Genomic DNA, 23,576 nt, shown 5'->3' with positions numbered 1-23,576 from the left:
TCGTGTCTGCAAACGAATAGCAATATACATTCATATTCATAGCCAGTAGGCTAGCCTACATTCCATAGCCTAAGAAATAAACGACCAGGGTCTTCAAATGAGTTATATAATCAATTGAGAAATGGCCTAAAATAATAATAATAAAACATTATTTGTGTTAACAGTAGGCTGTATTATATCAAACCGTGCCCTCGTGAAGACATGGTGAAAACCAGGTCACTGTGCCTCACGGAGATAACCACGCTCGCGAAGGTAAAACAACAACATTCAACCACTCTCCCTCATCCCACAGATTTAAATTGCGAATATTATCAATATGAGAATGCAAGTGAATCGAAATGCCAAACCAAATATAGGATATCACCAACGCGCATCTCTTTTTTTCTCATCTAAGCACACATATGGTCGCCTATCCATCCCTTACCCTCTGATAGCTCTAGGTCTAGTTCCGCCAGATGTTCGCGGATCTCTTTGGGCAAGGCAGAAAGATCCACTCCATGTTCTGCCATCACGTCCGAACACCGCCTGCCTGCGAGAGGAGGATGGACGGGAGGAACGATCCTCGGCGAAGACAGGGGATGCCAAATAATAGCTCGTGCAGTGATGCTGAGTTCGTGAGTCAGTCAGATCTCCGCCATAGTGACCGATCCTACTGTATTTATTTGTCACGTGACCGGGATGGAGGAGAGCATTTAGTCGGTGAGCTTCACAGTCTAATCTTCAGCGAGTCTGGTCCTATGATGAGTCTACTGTAGCCCACTTCTATTGGCTGCCCCGCGTCTGGTCCGGTGTCAGTCAGTTCACCTCAAGAGAAAATTCAACAGCATCCACTAGCATCAAATGGCGGACTGGGTAGGCTACATAAAACAGCGCAAAATTGTGTCAAAACAAAAGTAAACATACGTGTACACAGACACACAGGGTGTGATTAGTGTGTGTGTGTGTGTGTGAGAACCCCCCCCCCCCAGTGTGTGTGTGTGTAAACATTTGTTTACTTCTGCTTTGCATTACGCATAAGCTTTTTCATGCTGATTCACAGTGTGTTTCTGCAGGCCTACAAAAAACATTCACACTTCTGAGAAAACTGATATCCAGATCAACCTAAACCATCTTTAGACTAATGGCCCAGGCCTACTATGGCAAGTAAGTCATTTTAGTAGGCCTAAGTAAACAGTAAAACTGCCTATTCAGTAAACATACTCAATTAATTGTTGATCCACCATGAAACTAAGTGGTTTATATCCATAGACGATAAAAGATCGGGATCACAACTAAATTCGTAAATTAAGGTTTGAGTTTAAACACATCCGGTTTATTCTTGTCGTGGCCTTTATTGACATATATCCTTTAGTTTATATATCTTTTATGTAGTATCTTTATTCTGTGTAATATCATTGTTTTGTGAAACTGAAGTCTGTAGTATGTTCAGTGTGGGAAAGGAAGACTGGTTTAAGTGAAAGAGCAGGCCTGGCAGAAAATGGCATAGACAAGGTTTGGTGCCAGGAAATGTAAGCAAAACCTAAAGAATGTAGGAATAACAGGATGAGAGGGCAAAGGTGAAGTACCATATTACTTGGTCAGTTATCTGTAAACATAGAGGGTCTTGTCTGGGATGACTTGAAGGGGTATAAAGGCTGGACAACAGCCAGAGGATGTTATCTTACTTAGCTCACTTAGCTTACTATCTTACTTTGCTTTCACTTACTTGCTTGCTTCACTAATGCTCCGGAGTGCATTAAAGCCATCATCTGCAGTATACATCCACAGTGTGCGGACTTCTTTTGATGTTGTATTATTTAATGTGGATTTGACACCACATTCTCGCAGTTATTGGTGGAACTCATCTCATATTTGCAAGCACCCCAAAGTCAAAAAATGACAAGTATGGTTGTCAGACAGATGGATGGGGAGCCGGTCATCTTTAATGAGTGGGAAATCCAAACAGTAGCCAACCACTGAAACGGCCACAATGCTGCACTGCTACAACCTTCCACTAGGTGGCAGGTCGGTGTAACATTTTCAGCTCGTTTGTGACTTACAATAATGATGATGATTAACAGTAGTCCTGTGGGCATCTCCTAACTGACTTGACTTTCCAGGCACACAGACATAGAGCTTCTATGACACCTTTAAAGTAAAACAACTGAGCTGTGGGGTGTTGGTTGAGAACATAGGCCCCTCAACTAGAGAGCTTGCACTTCAATTTAAGTCCATGATACAAAAGAGAAGGGCATGGGGTGTCGCTTCCTGTAAAGTCCAAACATCACATTACTGTATCCCGTTTCTTCATAATTAAAGTTAAACACACATAGTGGTGTCTCGTAAGGATCCTGTTCATGTTCCACAGCACTGGACATTTTAAGTCTTAAATCTGCCCCCATAGCATAGCTTTGTAGCAGCATCTAGTCACTATGCTATGCTAGCCAGCTATGTAGCACCACATTTAAAATAAAATTCTACCGACAGTATTCTCCGACCTTAAAGAGAGCCCATAGTTCCCCTTTAATTTACAAAAGACACGGACATGTTAAATAAATTCAATCTCACTTAAAGACGTTTGAAGCACTTTTATTAATTCATGTATGAATGTATGCAAATATTAATTTAGTGAACACATAACAGACTGAGACACACTCCTCAGGATTAAACGAGTCTCTTACTTACAAACACAGAATATGCTGACAGACAGGTATCCAGTCCGAGGTCACCTGTGCCTCTGTGCTTGTTAAAGTGTAATGTGTCACACATGCTTAGGTTATATCTGAGAGTCTGCTGTGTGTGTGTGTGTGTGTGTGTGTGTGTGTGTGTGTGTACACACATGTCCTAAGACAGCCCTATTGTGTCTCCACTCAACAGCTCTGACAGTTAAGTCATTCCGATCTATTCTACTGCTGAGAACTTTTTTTTTTTTGGCAAGAAAACCTGTCTGAGAGTGTATGGTGTATTTTCTTCTGTATGTTCGTCTCCTATGCCTTAGTGGTTGTTGATGATGACGTCTGCTGGCTGTGTAACTGCTGTAGTTTCATGCTCATGACTTCAACCACCGCTGTTAAGAAAAACACACACACACACACACACACACACACACACACACCATATTAGCTTAGTGAGGATGCAGAAGTAGAGTTGTGGAAATTGACTGCACACTCAGACTAATGCAAATTAATTTTGAAGTTTCACAATTTTCATATTATTAAACAACAAATACTAAAATAGTTGGTGCATCCTAACTCTTAACTCCATTTTACTGTGTGTATGCATCATATATATTAGGGCTGTCAAAATGAACACGTTATTCGCCGCGATTCATTTTGAAATGCATAACGTTGCAAAATATTAACGCAATTAGCGCATTGTGTTTACCCATTTCCTTTGTAACGGAAGCCACAAAACCTGAAGCAGCAAGCCTGAGAGTTTATTTTACTGTCTATAGAGTTAGAGAAAGATGGAGGAACCGTGAGTAGCTTGTAGGCAAAAAGTTTCAGTTTAAAAAGTTGCCTGATTTTAAAAGCACAGTGATCAGTGCTGCCGCTACCACCACACGCATCACACACTGTGCGTAGGGCTCCAAGAGACAGAGGAGGGACCAACATTTAGCCAATAAATAGTAGCTTTACGGCAAACTGCTTTTCACTCGTTAGAGAACGTTTACAATGTCAAAATGCACCAACAGCATGTTACATAATGATGATACTTTTCGGGTCCACCCCATTAAGATTCAACTTCAACGTATGCTACTCCATTTAATTGAGAACGCGTCCGAGCTCACATAAGAGGGAGAGAAAACGAGTGGCAGGTTCCAGCTGGCTTGTCGTTGTTGATAATTGATATCTCCTTTTTAATATAAGAAACTTATAAAAGGAAATCATGAAGGCAACAAAGACGAGGTTAGGGGAGATTGCGGATTTATCAGGTTCCCACTACTGACCAGTTATAAACTGTGAGAGCCAGGTCACTTTGACATAGGCTGCACTCACTGTGATTTGGAAAATTGACAAGAATATGAAGAGTTGTCTTTGCCTTTGTGTAATGGAACTGGTGAGTCTTGAAGTCTTCAATAATTCCTTTACATAAAGCACATGATATGCCGATTGAAACGCATTCCATGCTAGCTAGGTGGCTACTGGATACCAGGCTTATGATTCACTTTTAATTGCAAACAGAAAATGTCTGGCTAGCATCATGTCTTTACATGCTTCTATTTCCAAAGGAAGGAAAGCTGTTTATACCAACTTAATATCATGCTTATCATTGTTAATATTGCACTATACATGTGACACAAACAATGTTAGAGTTAGTGGACTAGCCATAGGCTTTATTTGAATGGAGTTGGTCAAAAAATAAATATAATAAATAATACTTTAAAACAAAATTACTGTGTCATGATTATCATTTAAATAATATAAAAGTGTTTTACTTTTAACTTTGTAGTTACTCATTAATTTTGTGATTTATATTGTATTTAATATGCCATTTAAGAAGCTTTAATCTTTAGGGAGAAAATGTACTTTTTCACAATTAATTCATTTCAATTTTTTTAATCGTTTGACGGCCCTAATATATGTGTGTGTGTGTATGTAATATATATATATATATATATATATATATATATATATATATATATATATATATATATATATATATATATATATATAGCACAGAAAGTACTGAAACATTAAACTGTTGGACATGCACATCCACATTTCGAGACGGTCACATTAAGTTCACCTGTAAAGGTTATAGTGGATTTTAGGTTCATCCTGAAATTTCACCTGAAAGCCGAATATCCCTGACTTTTTGTGAGTAGATAGATAGACAGATGGATAGATAAACAAATGTTAATAAATAAGTTAATTTGCACCACTCGAGATAGTGGCCCTCATTTATGAAACGTGCGTACGACATAAAACAGGTGTACTGTAGACAGGCGTACGCCTACATCCACACAAAGCATGGCATTTATCAATCTGAACATGAGCGGCGGCTACGCTCGAATCTCATCTTTTGAGACAGCATAGCATGGTGCAGCAGTAAATTGGCAGAGGATTGGAAAGTTGAAGAGTTGAATTCATGGAATCTGGGACCTATAACGTTTCCTGCACATTTGTAGCCTACTTTCTGTAATGTAGTCTGTTATGTTGACACATATAGGCTATGTGGAGAGGATTACTTTCTTTTTGGAAAACACAAGTCATAAATTATTTTTTATTACTTTCAAAGGACAAATGGCAGTGTCATATGGTTTTGTAATGAATGTATTTGTAGTATGATGCCCTCTCTCTGCGAAAGTCTGTTGCACTTAAATCGCTATCTAGTTTCCCCAGGTTACTTGACACTTTTTTAGCTGTCAAAATTAACAAGGTTCAGCTGGATTTGCAACGTCACTAAGGCCACAAATGTTTCTCTTTTGGGCGTATAATGCACCTCCATGTCGTAAATCTAGGGGCGAGGCCTTTAAAACCGGGGTCTCAAACACCCGGCCCGCGGGCCAAATCCGGCCCGCGTCCTGCCCAATTCCGGCCCGCGACGTATGACAAAATAATAATGTAATCCGGCCCTTGAGGCTATTAATTGTGACAAACAACGATACTGATTAAAATAGACGATAGATCCAGGTACGGGGACAAATCTCATTTGTAGGCCTACTCTGCTCCACTATGTGCAAGACATCCAGAGCTTGATTCAAACCCAAAATCGCTGCGCAAAGTTTTCAGGAAATACTTGTATTACACGCGAGAAACACAAAGACGTGCATTTGTAATGACGCGGAAGCGATGCAGGCCATAGTGTTGCAGAAATTGAAGCAGAAATTAAGCAGAAATAACGTGTGATGAAGTCTTAGGTAAGCTTATTCACCTATTCTAATTCTGAAGGAGAATATCCTTTTGGAGATTATGATCGATCGTCTATGACAGTGATAGTCACGGTGCGTCTGTGAATGGAGGTGCGTGTATACAACGGTGTCCACTAAGCATACCATGCTTGTTTCGACCCTCTGCCCAACATAGCTTGGAGGTTGCAGTGGTAATCGTGATGATAGTGTCCGTAATGGATGTGGTACAGACAGCAGGGCTAGTAGAAATAGGGCTCTAAAGAACTACAAAGTCACCCGCAATATGATGCGAACTTCTGGGTACTGCAGATTACCCGCGATAGGAACTGTTTGACCAGAATACTTTATTGTAGGCCTATATTGTAGTAATCTATTACTAAACCACAGCATCTTAGGTGTTGGTATACATCTTAGGTGTTTTTCTGTTAATTTGTTATGTGGGTAATATGAAAAAAGGAAAGTAAACCTGTTTACATATGTTCATCCAGTATTTACTGAAAGGTGCATAATTTGAGGTGCTTGCCATCCAGTGACAAATTAGATGGGTAAATTTACCCCCTTCATAAACTTTTGTTTTACTCAAAGATTTTTACATTTACAGTAGAACTTTATCTCTGACCACTTTCAAGCCATGGCCTTTTAAATTTTGATATAAAAATCCAATGGTGTTGCTTTCTTAACCCTGATGCCTAGTTTGCCAGGTTTAAAAAAGTTATGAGAGGAAATATTTTTATTTGGTGTGAAACACACACACATACCTGTTTTTTATGTTTTTCATTTATTTTATAATTTGTATTAATATTTATTTTTATCATTATTTTATTTATAAGCTAAGGTTGCTAGCACAGGTGTCTAAAACTAGATAAAAACACTTGCACTTTCTGTTTGCAGTTTTGTGTGGTATTTGAAAAAAAGAACATTGCATTTTCAGAAATAGCCGGCCCTCCAATCAGATGACGTTGGCAGAATTGGCCCCCAGCTCATTTGAGTTTGAGACCCCTGCTTTAAAACGAGCATATACAGTGGCGTAATATTTAAATTACGCTTGTTTCCAGCCGCCACATTTATCAACAAACGTTTATTCTTACACTGGAATGGGAGTGATACGAAAGTTTCATGAATCACACGTGACTCCGTCATAAGATGGTTTCTACGCTCGGTTAATAAATGAGGGCCATAGCGTGGGTGTGTATAATCACCTTGCTTCATGGTGTGCTTTTCCTGCAGCGCTGGCTGAATTTTTTCTATCTGTTTGGTGAGAAAGTCGATTTTTCGTTTGAAGAAGTTCTTGGTGTCATCTACATTCTGAGGACACACACACACACACACACACACACACACACACACACACACACAGAGACAGTTATTTATATTCATGACATGAGGCTGCAGACGTACCTTTCGGAGCTCACTGGTTGTTCACATAACTAGCCCAGCTGAGGCCTGTCGTAGCACACACCTTGAGTACTGCCACCGCTATGCAATGGAAGTATCCATGTTGACGTCACTTCCTGAAGGAGTCTGGGAGTTGGTAGTGACAGCTACCTCAGAAAAATTATATTTATGTGCTACACTTTACATTATTTGGTCCTACACTCCAGACCAAATAATTGAATTATATGTCTGATAACGGTTTAATAATGACTCCAATTGAAGACGTCGGACCAACTGTTTACATGGCACAATAATCTAATCCAATCAGATGTCCATACACACAAAACATATTTAATCAGAATAGCTGTGTGACATGCACACATTTCATTGCGCTTTGCACGGGGTTTGAAATCTGCTCAAAAACACAAATCTAACGCCTGTTCAGCGCAGTTATGAAGCGACAGCTTGGAGCTAACGCATATATATATTCCAATCAGATCGGCCAGTGTTATTCCAACAAAGGTCTTTATTAGGGCTGGGACAACGCGTCGACGTAATCGATGACGTCGACGCAAAAAATACGTTGAAGCAAAATATGCGCGTCGATTCGTCAAGCATGACGTGTGCTGCTTAATATTTAAAATGTTACACCTTCAGTGTTTTCCATACGTTGATTAATCTGTGGCTGGGCGCCACGAAATCAAAACCGGCCAGCACACATTGATGTTCTATGTTGTGCTATTTAAATTAAAGATAAGATAAAACTAGATGTACCGCATAGCGGTACAAAATATGACCGCCGCTCAGTCCTTTACATCCGTTCCGCGAAAATAAATCACACTTCAATTTGTCTCCATATTTTACTCCATCCCCCAGTCTTGAAACTTTTGTGTATGCTTGATTGGCATGCCTGAGTGTGTGTGTGTGCGGCTGCACAGAAAGTAGCCTACTGGTACTGAAAAGGTGAATAGATTGTAGAATAGCCAAAGAAGTTCATCCATTGCAACTGGATTGATGAAAGGTCACTTACACCTGCAGGCTACATTGTATTTGGGAAAAGCAAAAGGTATCAGCATAATGTTATTTATTTATTTATTTATTTATACAAAAAAAACATCTGTCAGTTCCATGCTGTTTTCAACAGCTATCAAAAACAAAGGTCATTTTTGGATGGATGGATTTTTTGTGAATGTTTCTTCTTCTACATAAGATTTTAGTCATCTTTAGTTCATGTAATACTTTATTGTCAATGCACAAATTAAGTAACAGTAGTCTGAAACGTTATTGTTAATGCACAAATTAAGTAACAGTAGTCTGAAACGAAATGCTGTTTTACATCTAACCAGTGGTGCAAATAACTGACATGTCCAAATGGGCCTTGATGAAATGCGTCGCTAGACTGTTCATACACATTTTAACGGGCCAAAGTTGAAGAGCTGTTGTCCATTATTATTCGTGCAAATATAGGCTGATTCATGTTCCCTTGCATTGTGTAACTGAGGTCCATGGCTAGTCTGGCTTTCACCAGACCAAGCTCAATCTTTTAAGAAATCAAAAAATAAATAGCGGGCAGATTAGGCTGGGTTCACCCAGCCTAGTCCATAGGCACCCGATATTGTTTAATTTTCCGATTGAGATATCCACGCTCTGGCTATTCTAAATGCAAAAATGCATCAGGGAGTTATGACAAAACTGTAACTAACAAACTAGATCCTAATAGAAAGCTGTTAGCTTCCCTAAGCTACAGGTAGGCTTATAAGGTAGGCCTATTTACAACATAAATTGTCAATAGGCTATGCTGGCGACACAAATAAAATCTCCTTTGGAAACCAATGGCTTACGCCTTACAGTATCAAGCGGACTTAAACTTTCGTGGCGAAAAGTTGTAATAAAATTCACGCAGCTCCATGAGTCAAGGAAAGCGCGAATGAAGTAGCCACTTCACTAAATGGGACCCACTACACAGTAGCTTAAGGTGTGTTGCTAAAGCAGCCATAATGAAATGAAGGCGTCATTGTTTGGATACTTCACACACACACGCTTTTTAATTTCACAGACTACAACTACCAAGCTGTAATCAAAGCACATCGATTCCCCGCTCACACCCTGCACGCACTTAAAACAAAATAAACAGGCGTCTCAGTCTCACGCATGTATGGACCCTTTCAAGAGAGTTCCATTATCAACATCATAGTTGGCCCCACAAGGCTTGCGTTTTAACATTCCATATGTTATCTTAATGCAGAGGAAGTAGATTGGGGCCCAAATAGAACGTTCAAGCATTGTTTTTGTTTACCTTGTTGAAAGGGTCTATAAGCAAAACTGTATCAGACCAGTGTAACGTTGGTACAGAGGGTCCCCGTTAAAAATTGACACTTCATTCACGATAATGGTGATTCACGCAGCTGGGTGACATGTAAGTACAACTGCAGCCGCTTGGGGGCAGCATAGTCCGCTGTGGCGTTCAACGGTCAAACTGGACGGCGCATTCGACAGCAAGGGCTGTGATTGGCCGAGTTTTCAGTGCGTTTCTCTGTTTTTAGCAGCCCCTGCAACATGCTAATCCACTGTAGCCTAAGCTTTGTACATAATGTTAAACATAGTTTTGGATTCAGTGGCAAGATTTCTTGATTGTATAGTGCCCGTCTCTCAGTAATGTTTTAAAATGAGAGCTTCGTCAGCTGGCAGTAGGCTACTTTGTCGGTAGTCATGAGAAGTTCGCTTGCTAACAGAACATAAAAATGCTGCCCAGAAACCTTGTGAATAGTTCTGACACTAACGAGGTTGAAATATAGCCTTTGCCTACAGCATCTCCTTAACAGTAAAGTTAACAAAATTACAACATTCATATGACAAAGGAAAACGAATCCGGTCACTCAAGACTGTGCCGCAGCCGTGGGGCAGAAGACGCTTGGTGGCCGTCCACAACGTTATAAACTTAACCTAAATAGTCGGCTGCTGTAAGCTACAATCGGATTTTATTGTCCCTGTTGTCTCAATGATGATAACATCTCATTTCCGACTATATTTCAAAGTGTGCCGTTCATTTGCATTATTAACATAACATCGTATTTTGTCATTTTTGGCGAAGACATGCATTCCGTTAGGGATATTGAACATATTTAACATTCTCTAACCATCGTGATTTCGGATTGGTGCAGTTGTCAGCACAAAAACTCATTTTATTCTTTTGCTCTTTTGCATTGCTCTATGCTGTTCTATGGTGCTTTCTGCCTCTTGGTTGCGCACGCATGTTTTCGTGGCGTTTCATAGAAATCCATATATAATGAGAGCATAAAACGACTTGTTGACGTTTTGGGACATTAATCTACATGTAGGCTACGTTAAGCTTTAAGGATTGTATGTCCTTAATTTATTTATATAGGCCTATTTAGTCTACTTGCGCAAACCCTGGATACTTTTATTGCCACACAACAATATTGGTGGTATTTGTTACATTAGCTTCAAAAGGCACCGCTTCAGAAAGCTGCACTGCTTGTGAAAGAAGGGGGTGGGGGAGGGGAGCTTGCAGCCAAGTGTCGGAAAAATGCATAGCCTACAACACAGAACCCGCTTCTCGCATTAGTCACTGACAGTAGACACGCTTCCAGCCTAATGACTTTCACACATTTTGAATGATTTACAGCAGGGGTCTCAAACACACGGCCCGCGTCCTGCCCAATTCCGGCCCGCGACGTATGACAAAATAATAATGTAATCCGGCCCTTGAGGCTATTAATTGCGACAAACAATGATACTGCTTAAAATAGACGATAGATCCAGGTACGGTGACAAATCTCATTTGTAGGCCTACTCTACTCTTCAAACCCAAAATCGCTGCGCAAAGTTTTCAGGAAATAGGCCTAGGCTACTTGTATTACACGCGAGAAACACAAAGACGTGCATAATGACGCGGAAGCGATGCAAGCCATAGTGTTGCAGAAATTGAAGCAGAAATTAAGCAGAAATAGGCCTACACCAAATGTTGAAAAACGTTCACGTGTGATGAAGCCTTAGGTAAGCTATGTTATTCACCTATTCTAATTCTGAAGAAGAATATCCTTTTGGAGATTATGATCGATCGTCTATGACAGTGATAGTCACGGTGCGTCTCTGAATGGAGGTGCGTGTATACAACGGTGTCCACTAAGCATACCATGCTTGTTTCGACCCTCTGCCCAACATAGCTTGGAGGTTGCAGTGGTAATCGTGATGATAGTGTCCGTAATGGATGTGGTACAGACAGCAGGGCTAGTAGAAATAGGGCTCTAAAGAACTACAAAGTCACCCGCAATATGATGCGAACTTCTGGGTACTGCAGATTACCCGCGATAGGAACTGTTTGACCAGAATACTTTATTATAGGCCTATATTGTAGTAATCTATTACTAAACCACAACATCTTAGGTGTTGGTATACATCTTAGGTGTTTTCCTGTTAATTTGTTATGTGGGTAATATGAAAAAAGGAAAGTAAACCTGCTTAAATATGTTCATCCAGTATTTACTGAAAGGTGCATAATTTGAGGTGCTTGCCATCCAGTGACAAATTAGATGGGTAAATTTACCCCCTTCATAAACTTTTGTTTTACTCAAAGATTTTTACATTTACAGTAGGACTTTATCTCTGACCACTTTCAAGCCATGGCCTTTTGAAATTTTGATATAAAAATCCAATGGTGTTGGCAATGGCTTTCTTAACCCTGATGCCTAGTTTGCCAGATTTAAAAAAGTTATGAGAGGAAATATTTTTACTTGGTGTGAAACACACACACATACCTGTTTTTATGTTTTTCATTTATTTTATAATTTGTATTAATATTTATTTTATCATTATTTTATTTATAAGCTAAGGTTGCTAGCACAGGTGTCTAAAACTAGATAAAAACACTTGCACTTTCTGTTTGCAGTTTTGTGTGATATTTGAAAAAAAGAACATTGCATTTCAGAAATAGCCGGCCCTCCAATCAGATGACGTTGGCAGAATTGGCCCCCAGCTCATTCGAGTTTGAGACCCCTGATTTACAGTATGCCTAGACACATTAGCGCTCCACGTGTAGAGACTGTGCAGAATACAATGTGTGAATGATGCTCAATGATTTGCCAATAGCCTATAATAGTCTTCTGCTGGGTTGCATGTACTGTATAGCCTACAGTTTTACTGTACATTTTTTCAGCCTTTATTGGTTAAATGACCATTTTTATTACGAAAATATTTCTTAACTTCAAAAACTCAGTGTCTAAAACTCGGTGTCATTCAGACTCAACCCTCTTGACGTTTGGTGATTAATTGACAGCTGTTTTGAGACACGTTAAACTTTCTTTATAATGCGCATAAAACGACTTGTTTGGGACATTAAGCTACGTTAAGCTTTTTCACGTTAAGGATTGTATGTCCTTAATTTATTTATATATTTAGGCTACTTGCGCAAACCCTGGATACTTTTATTGCCACACAACAATATTGGTGGTATTTGTTACATTAGCTTCAAAAGGCACCGCTTCAGAAAGCTGCACTGCTTGTGAAAGAAGGGGGTGGGGGAGGGGAGCTTGCAGCCAAGTGTCGGAAAAATGCATAGCCTACAACACGCTAACGACGCTAAGATTCACCAACAGAGCTACGGCCAAGTGGGCAGATACGGATGCCTGCTCTTCAGGTCCATCGTCACAGAGGAACACTATAAAGCCTGGAGCAAAACCACCAACTGGGATGGAGCGAAGGCCAAGCGAGCACTGCCGCAAAATGTGAAAAACTTTGTGATCTCAACACTACAACGAAAGTTCCCTGCTATGGGGAGGAGTGAACTGAAGGACTGCATCAATAAGATCAACGAATTCCTCCGCACAACACCCAGATCTTCCCAGGGATTCAACGTGCTTTAAATTTAGACTTTAGACTGTAGAATGTAGAATGTAGACTGTTCATTATTTCAATAAATACGTTTTCTCTGAAGCACTTTCCCGACTTCGTCTTTCTATAGGCTAAGCATATCATGGAGATAGAGTAGAAAACTGGATTTAACTAAACAAATGTAACTAGGCTAAGTAAACTGATTGTTTACTCTACAGTAGGCTATGTTCCCCCTCTCAGGCTGTACAGTAGGCCTATTGAAAGTAGGCTAATGAGCTCAATAGACACGTTAGCGCTTCCATTAGGAAACTTTCGTTGCAGACTTTCACAACTGATTGTTTAGCCTACAGTAGCCTACTGTAGGTCTACTCTACAGTAGCCTAGGCTATAGGTTATGTTCCCCCTCTCAGGCTGTACAGTAGGCCTATTGAAAGTAGACTAATGAGCTTAGACACATTAGCGCTTCCAGCCTAATGACTTTCACACATGAATGATTTACAGTAGACACATTAGCGCTCCACGCAGTGGCGTAACTAGGCCTAGTAGGTGCAGCAAGTGCAGTCGCACTTTGTGACCTCCGTCGCTACCCCCGCAATGCAATTGCTGGAAAATTCTATACCGGTCCTTTCTGACTACCTGAGTGCCTTTGACCAGGCCAAGGCTACAGCGCAGACACTCGCAAATAAATGGGGGTTCAGAGTACATTTGAAAATGTGAAGAGTGAAGCGTCACTTTGACGAACTATCGGAAGATAAACGCTTAACCGATGCAGAGAGATACTTCAAAGTGCAGGTATTTAATGCAACTCTGGACATCATAATCAGTCAGCTCTCCCAAAGATGTGCAAGCATGCGGGAAACTTGTTATGTGTTTGAGTCTTTACGTCCTATGATCCTTCAACTCGCAGGTGATGATGAACTGCTTGAAAAGGCAGTACGTTTGTCAGACCATTATAGCATGGACATTGCACCGACATTCCCAACACAACTCCTCTCATTTAGGTCTTGCTTTAAAGCAGAGATTTCACAGAAGTCATCTATTTTTCAACTTGCCAAAAGGCTGGTGGTAGATTATGACAGTGTAACATCCACATTCGGGGAAGTGTGTACTGCTCTCATGTTGTTTCTACATTGCCTACGACTGCGGCAACAGCTGAGCGATCTTTTTCCAAATGTTCAACAATTGCTGGTGTACAGGCTATAATCAATTAGCTAAATCATTTGTCCAGCTGTTTAAACATTTTTTCGTGTTACATTCAAACGCAAAAGGTGCTTTGATATATTTTGTTTAAACGTCGGCAAGCAGGCATGCTGCGGTTGCAATGAATGAGGATAATTGGTTTTATCTGCGGTGTTATTTTTTGCATTTTGAATATGACTCGCTCCAGCACGTCTACTTTTTTGCACGGTGCTTTCTTAAAGGAGCTGCACCATCTTACAACAATTGCATCTACATTTTCATATTAGAATGTTTTGTCAAGTGTAAGCTTAAACTACCGTGATCAAATTAAGTTTCCGTGCCCCCGCTGAAAGTCTCTTATGCTCTTATCGTTACACTATCAAATCTATAAGTAACCGTGACAAATAGGGTATAAGATATATAAACTCACGCTATTGTATTATCATATATGTTTGGTAATGGATCAGCTTTCTCTGATTGTTCTACTGACTTGGAAACTGCATCATGGAAGCAGTAAGTCAAGTCGCATCAAAAATAGTAGTGGCAGAACTCCAAAGTGACACCTTGTGGTTGTTTGTGTCAACTGCCGTTTGTGCCATTTCTGCTGAGAAAATGGGGATCGTGATTCCTGAAGGAACCCGTCCAAACTTAACGGGGACCCACTGTAAATCTTCCATTGCACAGAATGATTTTTGTAGCACGTGCAACAAATGACAGTCGAAAGATACAATTACAGTGCTGCTATCAATTTGCTTGGTATAACCACATTTATAGTTTTCTACAAATGCAATCAATCAAATTGGCCTCCATCACTCAACCAACGCTAACGGTAACATTACCTAGGTCCTTATTGATATTATAAGATTAACGTACCTGCAGTAAAAACCAAGCATGTCCGATAAACATCCTCAGATTTATTTCGGCTTCAAGAAGAAATGGGAATTACATTTCATGTGAACATCGTCCTATCCTTATTAGACGTTCTCTGCGGTAAACTAGTCCTTGTAGGAAGCGTCCATTGTTTTTACAACCCACTTTTAACTTCCAACAAAATTACGTCTCACTGCAACGATGCGCCATCTAGTGGACAAACGACTACTTATCACCAATAGTGGAAATGCAGCCATGATGATGATGAATATTTATTTTGGCTTTCTTTTAATCCTACTGAATTTGTAATTATATATCGGCCGTTCTAATACCGATAGTATGTGGGTGCCTGTGTGTGTGTGCATGTGTATATGTGTGCACCGCCATCTACAGGCCAATGAGTGTACAGTCACTAAATGTACACAACAATTTTTTTTAGACCGCCCCATGGATGAAATTCTACGAAACTTGGCATCCCCTTAGAGAATGCCAGGTCAATCATACACATAAAATTTGGTGCAGTTCTGAACATCTTAACTGAAGATAGGAAGATATAATAATTTCATTGAGCTGCACTTTTTACTCACGCAGCCTTTCCTCGACCCGCCCGCTCTCTCTCGTAACGAGCCCGCTGCTCCTCCTCTGCATAATATGTGCATTTAACAAAATATTCACGATTGTTGAAGGATTGTTGTTGCTACATAGAAGCACTGCATAGAACACAGTGGGCTAAATTGCTATTAAATCCGCTTAGCATCGTGACCATGCTGCGCAAATTTGTTCAAAACTGCTGCATTAAAGTTAAAGTAAACCCTGCTAAGGTCTTATCACAACATCGTACATTGAGGAGACTAAACTAAGTTAAGTTACAGTATGCATTCAAGCAGCATCTCAAAGCTAACGTTAGAATACTGTTTGGATGTCAAATTTAGCATGCTTGCTTACAGCTGCTTGTATTTCGTTACTCATGCAGGGCTCATTTTATTGACTCTGAATGTTTGCAAAATCCCGATGTAAATGGAAAGGTGTTTTCCAAGACTCAAAAGTGCTTGTCCCAAGGAGAAGTACGAACCGTTTTTTGAACTAACTACGTTATGAATTGCATGCACACATCAGCAGCCTTTTAACTGTGTTAATGTTAATTGCAAGGATTCCCTCAAACGTCTTAAAGTGACAGGCACTCAATTAGACCTATACACTACTGAACTTTATTGAATGCTACCTCTGACTAAGAATGCATTACTTTGCACTTGTATAGTCTTTTATTTTGGAATCTTAAGAGCAATAAACATATATTGCAATGTTAAAGAATTCATGTTTAATTCATTGAGATATGTAAATAAACATGTATAAGTTGCTATTAGTTAATTAATGAGGAGATAATCGATAATCGAATCGAACTGAAAAAGTGAATCGTTAGATTAATCGATGCATCGAAAAAATAATCGCTAGATTAATCGTTTAAAAAAATAATCGTTTATCCCAGCCCTAGTCTTATATAAACATTTCTATTCCAATTGCGAAAATAACAAATGATCGCACTCCAAAAATCTTTTCTTGCTTTTAATCCATTTTAGCACAGGGGTTAATTGACAAACGTTTCGGCCTGATGGCCTTTGTCAGTGCCGAAACGTTTGTCAATTAACCCCTGTGCTAAAATGGATTAAAAGCAAGAAAAGATTTTTGGAGTGCGATCATTTGTTATTTTCTATGAGTTCCCTGGATTACGCACCCACAAAGAAACAAGAGAATAATCGGGAGAGCGCGGTGTTGGCCAAGAAAAGGACTATTCCAATTGCGACACATGAATCTAAAAGGATTAAATTTACCCATGTAAACCTACCTAATGTGCAGCCTTGGCCCACCGACAGTACTCCAAAGAGATTGCATGACCGTATACTAGCTTTTGTGCACCTGCAAGCAATGGGTGCGACTAAGGCAGCTTACCCCACTAATTAGTAGAGGTACCCACATGGTTATGGCTATGTAGTTTATATATAGTTTACTGTGGCCTTAAACTGGATGTTCTCGACAACATAAAAGTTTATATTTCATCAGGTTGATATACTGCCTTGAAGGAACATGTTTCACTTTCTCTTGGAATTGCATGTTCCCAGCACCTGGTGAAAGCTGAAACTATAAATTAAATACCAAACCAAAACTATTTGTTTTTAAAAGGGAAAGTTGTGTCAAGTTAAGCACAGCGTCGGAACAAATAAAGGGTTCAGTTAGCACTTGCCAAATGATTCAAGAGCATTTTAAGCTGTCTTAACATATGGAACACATATGAAATAAATGTGACTAGCCTACACAGCGGTATACAAGATATTTCCCCTGGTGTTTTGTGGACAGGACACAAAGGTGGAGCTTGTAGTTTACAACACATGTTCTAACAGCTGACTTTACTCTGGGCTTGGCATACACAAACTGCATATCAGTCCTGGGCCCAGTGTGTGTGTGTGTGTGTATGAATTGATGTAAATATTAAATTCTTACCTTTTCTACATAATACCCAGTTCCCACATCTACCAATACATTATCCACATCATTCAGTGTTCCAGGCACATACATCTGAATACAGTTGTGTCAAGGACGTCACAAAATAAAGTTAACATCTATTCATAGAGGAGGAAGAGAACTAAGAACCTCCGTCAATCCATGGCTCATAGCCACCACATAAGAAAAGGATACAGAGCTCGTGAGAGGAACAAGTAGTTCTTTTCCTGTGAAGAACAGAAAATTTAGGATTAGACAGATGTGCACACATGCCATCACATTTAGGTATTCTCAAGCTGCGTTGGGCAAGACTTTTAGATCAGCTTATAAAATAAATGACGAGGAAACTTAAAAAAGTATTGCTTACAGAGACTCTAGACTCATTAACAGGTGAGTTGGGGGTGAATTAAGACTCAGATGTTCGCTGTAGTGATTAGAGAGTAAACACGGTTTGATATTTCTATTATGGAGGCAGAGCTCAGAATAGTTGCGTCGACCGTGCAGTGGTGTGTGTGGTGTGCTCATTTCGTTGTAAAAAGGTTGTTTGATGTAAAGCCAGCCTCGTTTTAGACGAAATTACGCCTTACCCCACAACCAATTTCTTAACAAGTTGATCCCAGGGTAAACCCCGGGCATGAAATGCCAAACTAGCATCTGGTCTCCAAGAATACAAAACAGACTGCAACTAACAAGCTAATTATAACGGCGTTTATAATTCGGAGTAATTATGTTGACGTCAGCGTGGAGTCTTTTTTGCGATCATATCACAGCACCACATTTTACTCACCTTCGTTTGACTTGTTGAGTATATTCAGACTCTCCTTAGCCTCAACATACTTCGTTTGCACAACTTTGAGCTGTCCGATAGAAGACGTCAAAAACTCTGTCTCCTGCAATGTAACGTTATTTAACACGCATTATAGTTGGATACAGTCAAAATAAGGCCTGCATAATACCCCATAGTAGCGGATACAAACATCAAGTGAAGAAGTAATGTTAGAGCACTGCCTTTCAGATTTCTTTGGGGCGTGGATGTCTAAATATGGACGAAGAATCACTGTGCATCCCCATGTGGACGATCACCTACTGAATGGGGACGGACATCACACACTATCCATTTACTGTAACCCTCCATTAAAGAAAAAACACTCTAAGCTTTGCGGTCGACAGAAATATTAATATAAATAAATAATATATAGAAATAAACAGTAACGTTCATTAGATCTAGTTAGCTAGCTGCTACCTCATGAAGCACGTTACAAAACAGTCCTTTGCGAATGCGCTAACTGCTAGCGAGCTAGGATAGCCTGGCACCAAACATTTCTCTTAGGTGACAGAAACGCTTTAAAAATACAAGTAAACAACACAACTGTTTTGCAGTAAGGGAAGAGGTATTAAAGAGCATACCTGCTCTAGCTGATTTTTCAGCTGCTCGAGCTGGGGGAGAGATAATTCTGTGAGATTCACAGCCGTCATGGTGCAGTAAGGCGAACACCGGGCTTGTTGTACTTCCGGGAAACACGTGAAATTGCTGCTTCTTTTCAAATTAAAAGTGGACATAAAGAAGAACACGGATTGGCTTTTTGATGTGTTTTGTTTTTCTTAGATTTGGGTTCATTTTACCAGCTTTTGTTATTTTCATACTTAGTGAGCTATGTCCTTTTATACTTGACAAACGTCCGGTGTGTTGCTTTAACATGTCTGAAGAAAAGGTCTTATAGCCTACTTTGGTGATGTGGCATCATGCATTGAAAGAGGACCCTGGGACACAAAATGAATGCGCACACGCAATTACCCATTGAAAAAAGGGCACTGCTATTACAATCTGCTTTTACTTTCTCATTTACCTGAATTATGGCCTACTCCCTGGTCAGGTATGTAACCTTTAGCTAAGGTTACATACCTCTCATCCTTACCTGGCTGAATATGTATCGTTGAGGGGGTCTTAAACTAATGAAATAGGCCTATACCAACATAGCGTAGCCTAAGGAAAGTGATAAATCACTCTGCACATTTACAACAGCTGTTCCAGCAGTGTGATTAAATGGAGACAGAAAACATGAATCATTGTCACCATTTCATATTGTCATAGCAAGTTGTATTAAGGATAGAGTGCTATAAGAGGTTGCACCACATTTTGATCAAAAAATACCTCAAAAAAGAATGTCACATATATTAGGCTATTTCATATTGTGGGTCGGAATCATAACCTCAATATAACTCTCTCTCCATAGGGTCTTCTTACAGTGTGGGCCCCCCACTGCAGAGAGCTGAAGAATAATGACCACCAGCTGACCCTGAGGGCATGACCTCTGCATAGCTGTGTTTTGCTTCCTCACAGTCAGGCCTATTAGTGATGAATGAATTGCGTGTTGAGTTTTGAAGATGGTTATGACCTTAGGAGACTTTAATGTAATTTATAGTGAATATTTAGACACACTCATGTTTAAATGTATAAATAGAGAGAATGTAAGTGCACATTTGTAAAAAAAATAAAATAATTGTATACTGTTACTTCATTAGAGTGTTATTTCCTTTTACACAATTTCAGTATGTATGTTTGTATGGTCAGCTGTGGCACTTGGCTTTTATGTATTATTACAGATTGATCAAATACATACCAGGAGGACTGAGCTTGCATGCTCCTTCAAAGTCACAGTGAAATGGAAGGCTGCATTGACTGCAATGTTGAAAACTAAGAGAGAGAAAAAAACAGGTGAATGCATAATGAAGGAGTGTTCTTGGAGGTCTCATCTTACTCCCCACAAACTAAATTGTCTCCAGCAAAGATGTCTTTGTGACACAGCTGAAATACATGTTAGAATTTGAGTATGCGTAGGCTAAAGCATCTTGAAGGGTTTCTAGCCTGCTAGTCTCACCAGTAACTAATCAAATAGCTGATTTGCTCACATGCATAGGCAGGTCCGATACAGGGCAAGACCAATAGCAATGGCTCGTTCTGGCACTGAGCTCTATACCAGTACTTTGGCTGATGGACTCCAGTGCAGAGAGACTCCCTCTCATTGGATGGCCCATCAACTGCTACTGGATGTGCTGCCAGCGCATTTGAGCTGCTAGGTGATATCATCACAGGAACCTTTTTCTTGCTTCTAGAGTATTGGGGGTTTGTGCGTTGGGAAAGGGCGGAGGTAAAACTTGATATGAGTAATGATTCAGAAAGATGCTCGCGGGAAGGAAACAGGAAAAATCACAGTTGCCATTTTCACTTGTTTCTTAAATTAGTCACACCATACATCAAGCCTGCAGGCTACTGAAACTCATCTTCAAATGGAGCGGAGTGGCAGCAGATAAGAAGGTAATGAGTAAAATTGCTAATAAAGAGGCAAACCCAATCAGGAAGGCCACTTGCTAGAGGGAGAATACCAAATTAGACTGCCTACCCATATGCATGCTAGCGCTAGTTTGGAAGTCCAGTGACATTTTTATGGTCCACCCTGACCTTGTACTTCACTTGTCTATTTTTCTTCTATGGTGTCCAAATAATTTCAATCTGCCCCATATTCACAGACATTCATTAATTGAAATGCTGATTCTGTTTCACTTGACGTAACTTTAGATGCTTCAGAGTTTTTTAGCACAATTTACTTTGATGTCTTGTGACATAAGGCCAAGAGCTCAAAGCCAAGTCAAGACCAAAGGCTTGAAAGTGATAGTTGTAAACATCTATCATATCTATGGCACCTCTATCACTCTATTGTAAAAGGCGTTAATATGATATTGGCAAACTTTATGACACATAAACGCTGTGTGTATGGCTCAGAGGAGTACAGAGCTATGGCTCAAACATGTTTTTTTCCTGGATGTAACATGATTGCAACTGGGCTGGAGGAGAAACGAAGACTAGAAGGGGGAAGAAAAAGGAGGAGAGAAAAAACACGGCGCTCAAGGCAACCAAACAAGTCTGGACTTAAGAACAGGAGAGCGCCTGCCCGGGTGACAGTTTGAGCTCTGGCAGAGTGTTGAACCTGCAAAGACAGCACAGCACGGCACAGCACCAGCAGGAAGAACATGCACGTTTAATACCAACCCTTCACATTACTGCGCTGCTTCATTTGTGGTTCTGTCCATTTTGGGATTTTGGTGGTAAACTGGATGCCCTCACATGGCCCCTACTACGCTGTGAGTTCTGAAAGGATTAGGAGCAGGAAGAGGTGACTAATCAGTTTGGCAGGTGAGCGACTTTCACTGTAATCCAATTCGCTTGTCTGCCCCGCTCGGCTTCGCTGTGGGAGAGAGCGGTTCGATGCGACAGATGGTTTGGGGGCGCAGGGAACGCGTTCAGCTGCAGGGGTGCTTGCAGCTGCGTATCCTCTAAAGGAGCGCTCCTGCTTCTGCAGTAATTATGATTTATTAAACTCATTCAGCAGTCTTTACAGCCATGAGGGCTCAGCTATGCTTTTACTGCCCCATGGAGCACATTACAAAACACATCCCTGGATAAGTTACTTTGCATATATTGAATAATGGTTGCACACTAGTTAATAAGACTGCTTGCTGGTCATACATAGCACATTGGAGTTACAATTATGTTTTGGAAAGTTTTAAAATGATTTTATTTTGCTGCAAATTGTTTCAGAAATGTCAAACTGAACTGAGATACCACTCACACTGTCTCTGTCATTCACTGAGATTGTCATGGTGAGGGTGATCCAATTAAGCTTCATTGCATGACAGTTTTTAACTGGGCCTGCCGAAACATACTGGAAGACATAATAACCCATAATGACAAGGCTTAAAACATTTAAGAGCTATTCTTCATCATGTGCAGAAAGGGTAGCTGGATAAATGGGGTACTTTTGAACTAACCATCTAACTCAACATGCATCTCTGCTGCTAGTTATGTATAAAGCAACTTGATACTGATTCATGACTGAACCATATAACCATTACAGTGTTTGCTGAACATATCTGGTTGTGACCTACTTGTAATACCCTTTTCCAGGTGTGGTACACTTTTCTGATGGTGATAAGACTGACCGACACACAGACAGACAGACAGATAGACAGACAGACAGACCGACACACAGACAGACAGATCTGCAGACAGAAAGATAATGATACATAATGACATAATGTAATGATAATTAGGGCAACATGTTGATACCAGCACAAAGGATAACTGGCTTCAGTGTGACCATGAATGCAAGTGAATAAATGATGTATGTAAGATACGATATAAGGGGTCTCACGTAACTGTCCTCAAACTTCACTTTGAGAAAGAATGTATGCTTTTGGCATTTGTGTGAATGCTGTAATACATGTTTATGCATCTATACAGTACATACCACAATATGCTTAAGGATTTTTAGTATTGTGTGAGTAAGTACATGTGCTTCTGTTTTGCTTTTGGGGAGGAGGGGTTGTGGTTAAGTGTTAATGAAGTCAATTCAAGTATGTCAGTGCAAGCTTTTGATCTGCCGTTTGGACTCATTTGAGTGTGTGTGTGTGTGTGTGTGTGTGTGTTTGTATGGGTACATGTGTGAGAGAGCGAGAGAGGGAAAATGAGAATGCTTAGGTTCTTTTGATGTGTGTCTGGTCAGAAATTTTTCTTCTTTCTTTGGATTGTGTGTGTGTGTGTGTGTGTGTGTGTGTGCCTGCACACTGTGAGACATAGCACACCAAAAGAGAGAATGGAAGACAAAGATAGAGTAAGACAGAGAGAGAGAGAAAGAGGGAGAGTGAGAGAAAGAGAGAGAGGAGAGAGAGAGAGAGAGAGAGAGAGAGAGAGAGAGAGAGAGAGATCAAAGACATGGGGTGGTCAGGCCCGAAGCTGGTGACCTCGGCTGAACTCATTTGTCACTTAAAATCTTCCTCACTCTGATCGGCTGAGAATGTTCTTTGGGTCATTGTGGCAATCAGCTGTTTATGCAAACGCCCTGTCTGCATGCACCGTTGTGTTATTGCTATTTACATACAACTATCTGTATACAACAAACAAAAATCCTGTGATGTG

The 23,576-nt window shown here is 40.2% G+C and overlaps 3 protein-coding genes across 8 annotated transcripts in view; 1 reads left to right on the top strand and 2 right to left on the bottom strand.

Annotated features, from left to right (window-relative positions):
* dip2bb (disco-interacting protein 2 homolog Bb) overlaps positions 1 to 839 on the bottom strand; it is a 33,718-nt gene extending 32,879 nt beyond the window's left edge. For 3 of the 4 annotated variants that reach the window (XM_042089711.1, XM_042089712.1, XM_042089714.1), the window contains exon 1: positions 425 to 838. In XM_042089711.1, the coding sequence (XP_041945645.1) occupies positions 425 to 509 (85 nt within the window). In that variant the 5' untranslated portion in view covers positions 510 to 838. Of the gene's footprint in view, positions 1 to 424 lie in introns of all 4 variants that reach the window. The other variant, XM_042089713.1, reaches the window with a different exon arrangement.
* Positions 840 to 2,552: 1,713 nt separating this feature from the next.
* Positions 2,553 to 19,139, bottom strand: pfdn5 (prefoldin 5). Its single transcript, XM_042089715.1, has 6 exons — positions 19,010 to 19,139; positions 18,390 to 18,492; positions 17,798 to 17,829; positions 17,603 to 17,677; positions 7,033 to 7,138; positions 2,553 to 3,046 (listed from the first exon to the last, which is right to left on the bottom strand). The coding sequence occupies exons 1-6, from the start codon at positions 19,076 to 19,078 to the stop codon at positions 2,967 to 2,969; spliced, it is 465 nt and encodes a 154-aa protein (XP_041945649.1). The 5' UTR covers positions 19,079 to 19,139; the 3' UTR covers positions 2,553 to 2,966.
* Positions 19,140 to 21,558: 2,419 nt separating this feature from the next.
* col7a1 (collagen, type VII, alpha 1) overlaps positions 21,559 to 23,576 on the top strand; it is a 77,638-nt gene continuing 75,620 nt past the window's right edge. For all 3 annotated transcript variants that reach the window (XM_042089575.1, XM_042089573.1, XM_042089574.1), the window contains exon 1: positions 21,559 to 21,794. The gene's annotated coding sequence lies outside the window, so the exon portion shown is untranslated. The remainder of the gene's footprint in view (positions 21,795 to 23,576) is intronic.

Source organism: Alosa sapidissima, chromosome 4 (assembly GCF_018492685.1).
Source record: "Alosa sapidissima isolate fAloSap1 chromosome 4, fAloSap1.pri, whole genome shotgun sequence".
NCBI classification, from domain to species: Eukaryota; Metazoa; Chordata; class Actinopteri; order Clupeiformes; family Clupeidae; genus Alosa; species Alosa sapidissima.
The sequence above is the reverse complement of the archived record's forward strand: the minus strand, read 5'-3'. Positions and strand labels throughout refer to the sequence as shown.

What these genes read in the sequence shown, in the direction of transcription:
- pfdn5 (XM_042089715.1), bottom strand. Translation starts at nt 19,078, where the DNA reads ATGACGGCTGTGAATCTCACAGAATTATCTCTCCCCCAGCTCGAGCAG. An exon ending in TGAAAAATCAGCTAGAGCAG is followed by an intron (nt 18,493 to 19,009) that starts GTATGCTCTTTA and finishes GTTACATTGCAG; the next exon opens with GAGACAGAGTTTTTGACGTC. An exon ending in CTGGGTATTATGTAGAAAAG is followed by an intron (nt 7,139 to 17,602) that starts GTAAGAATTTAA and finishes GTGTGTCCTCAG; the next exon opens with AATGTAGATGACACCAAGAA.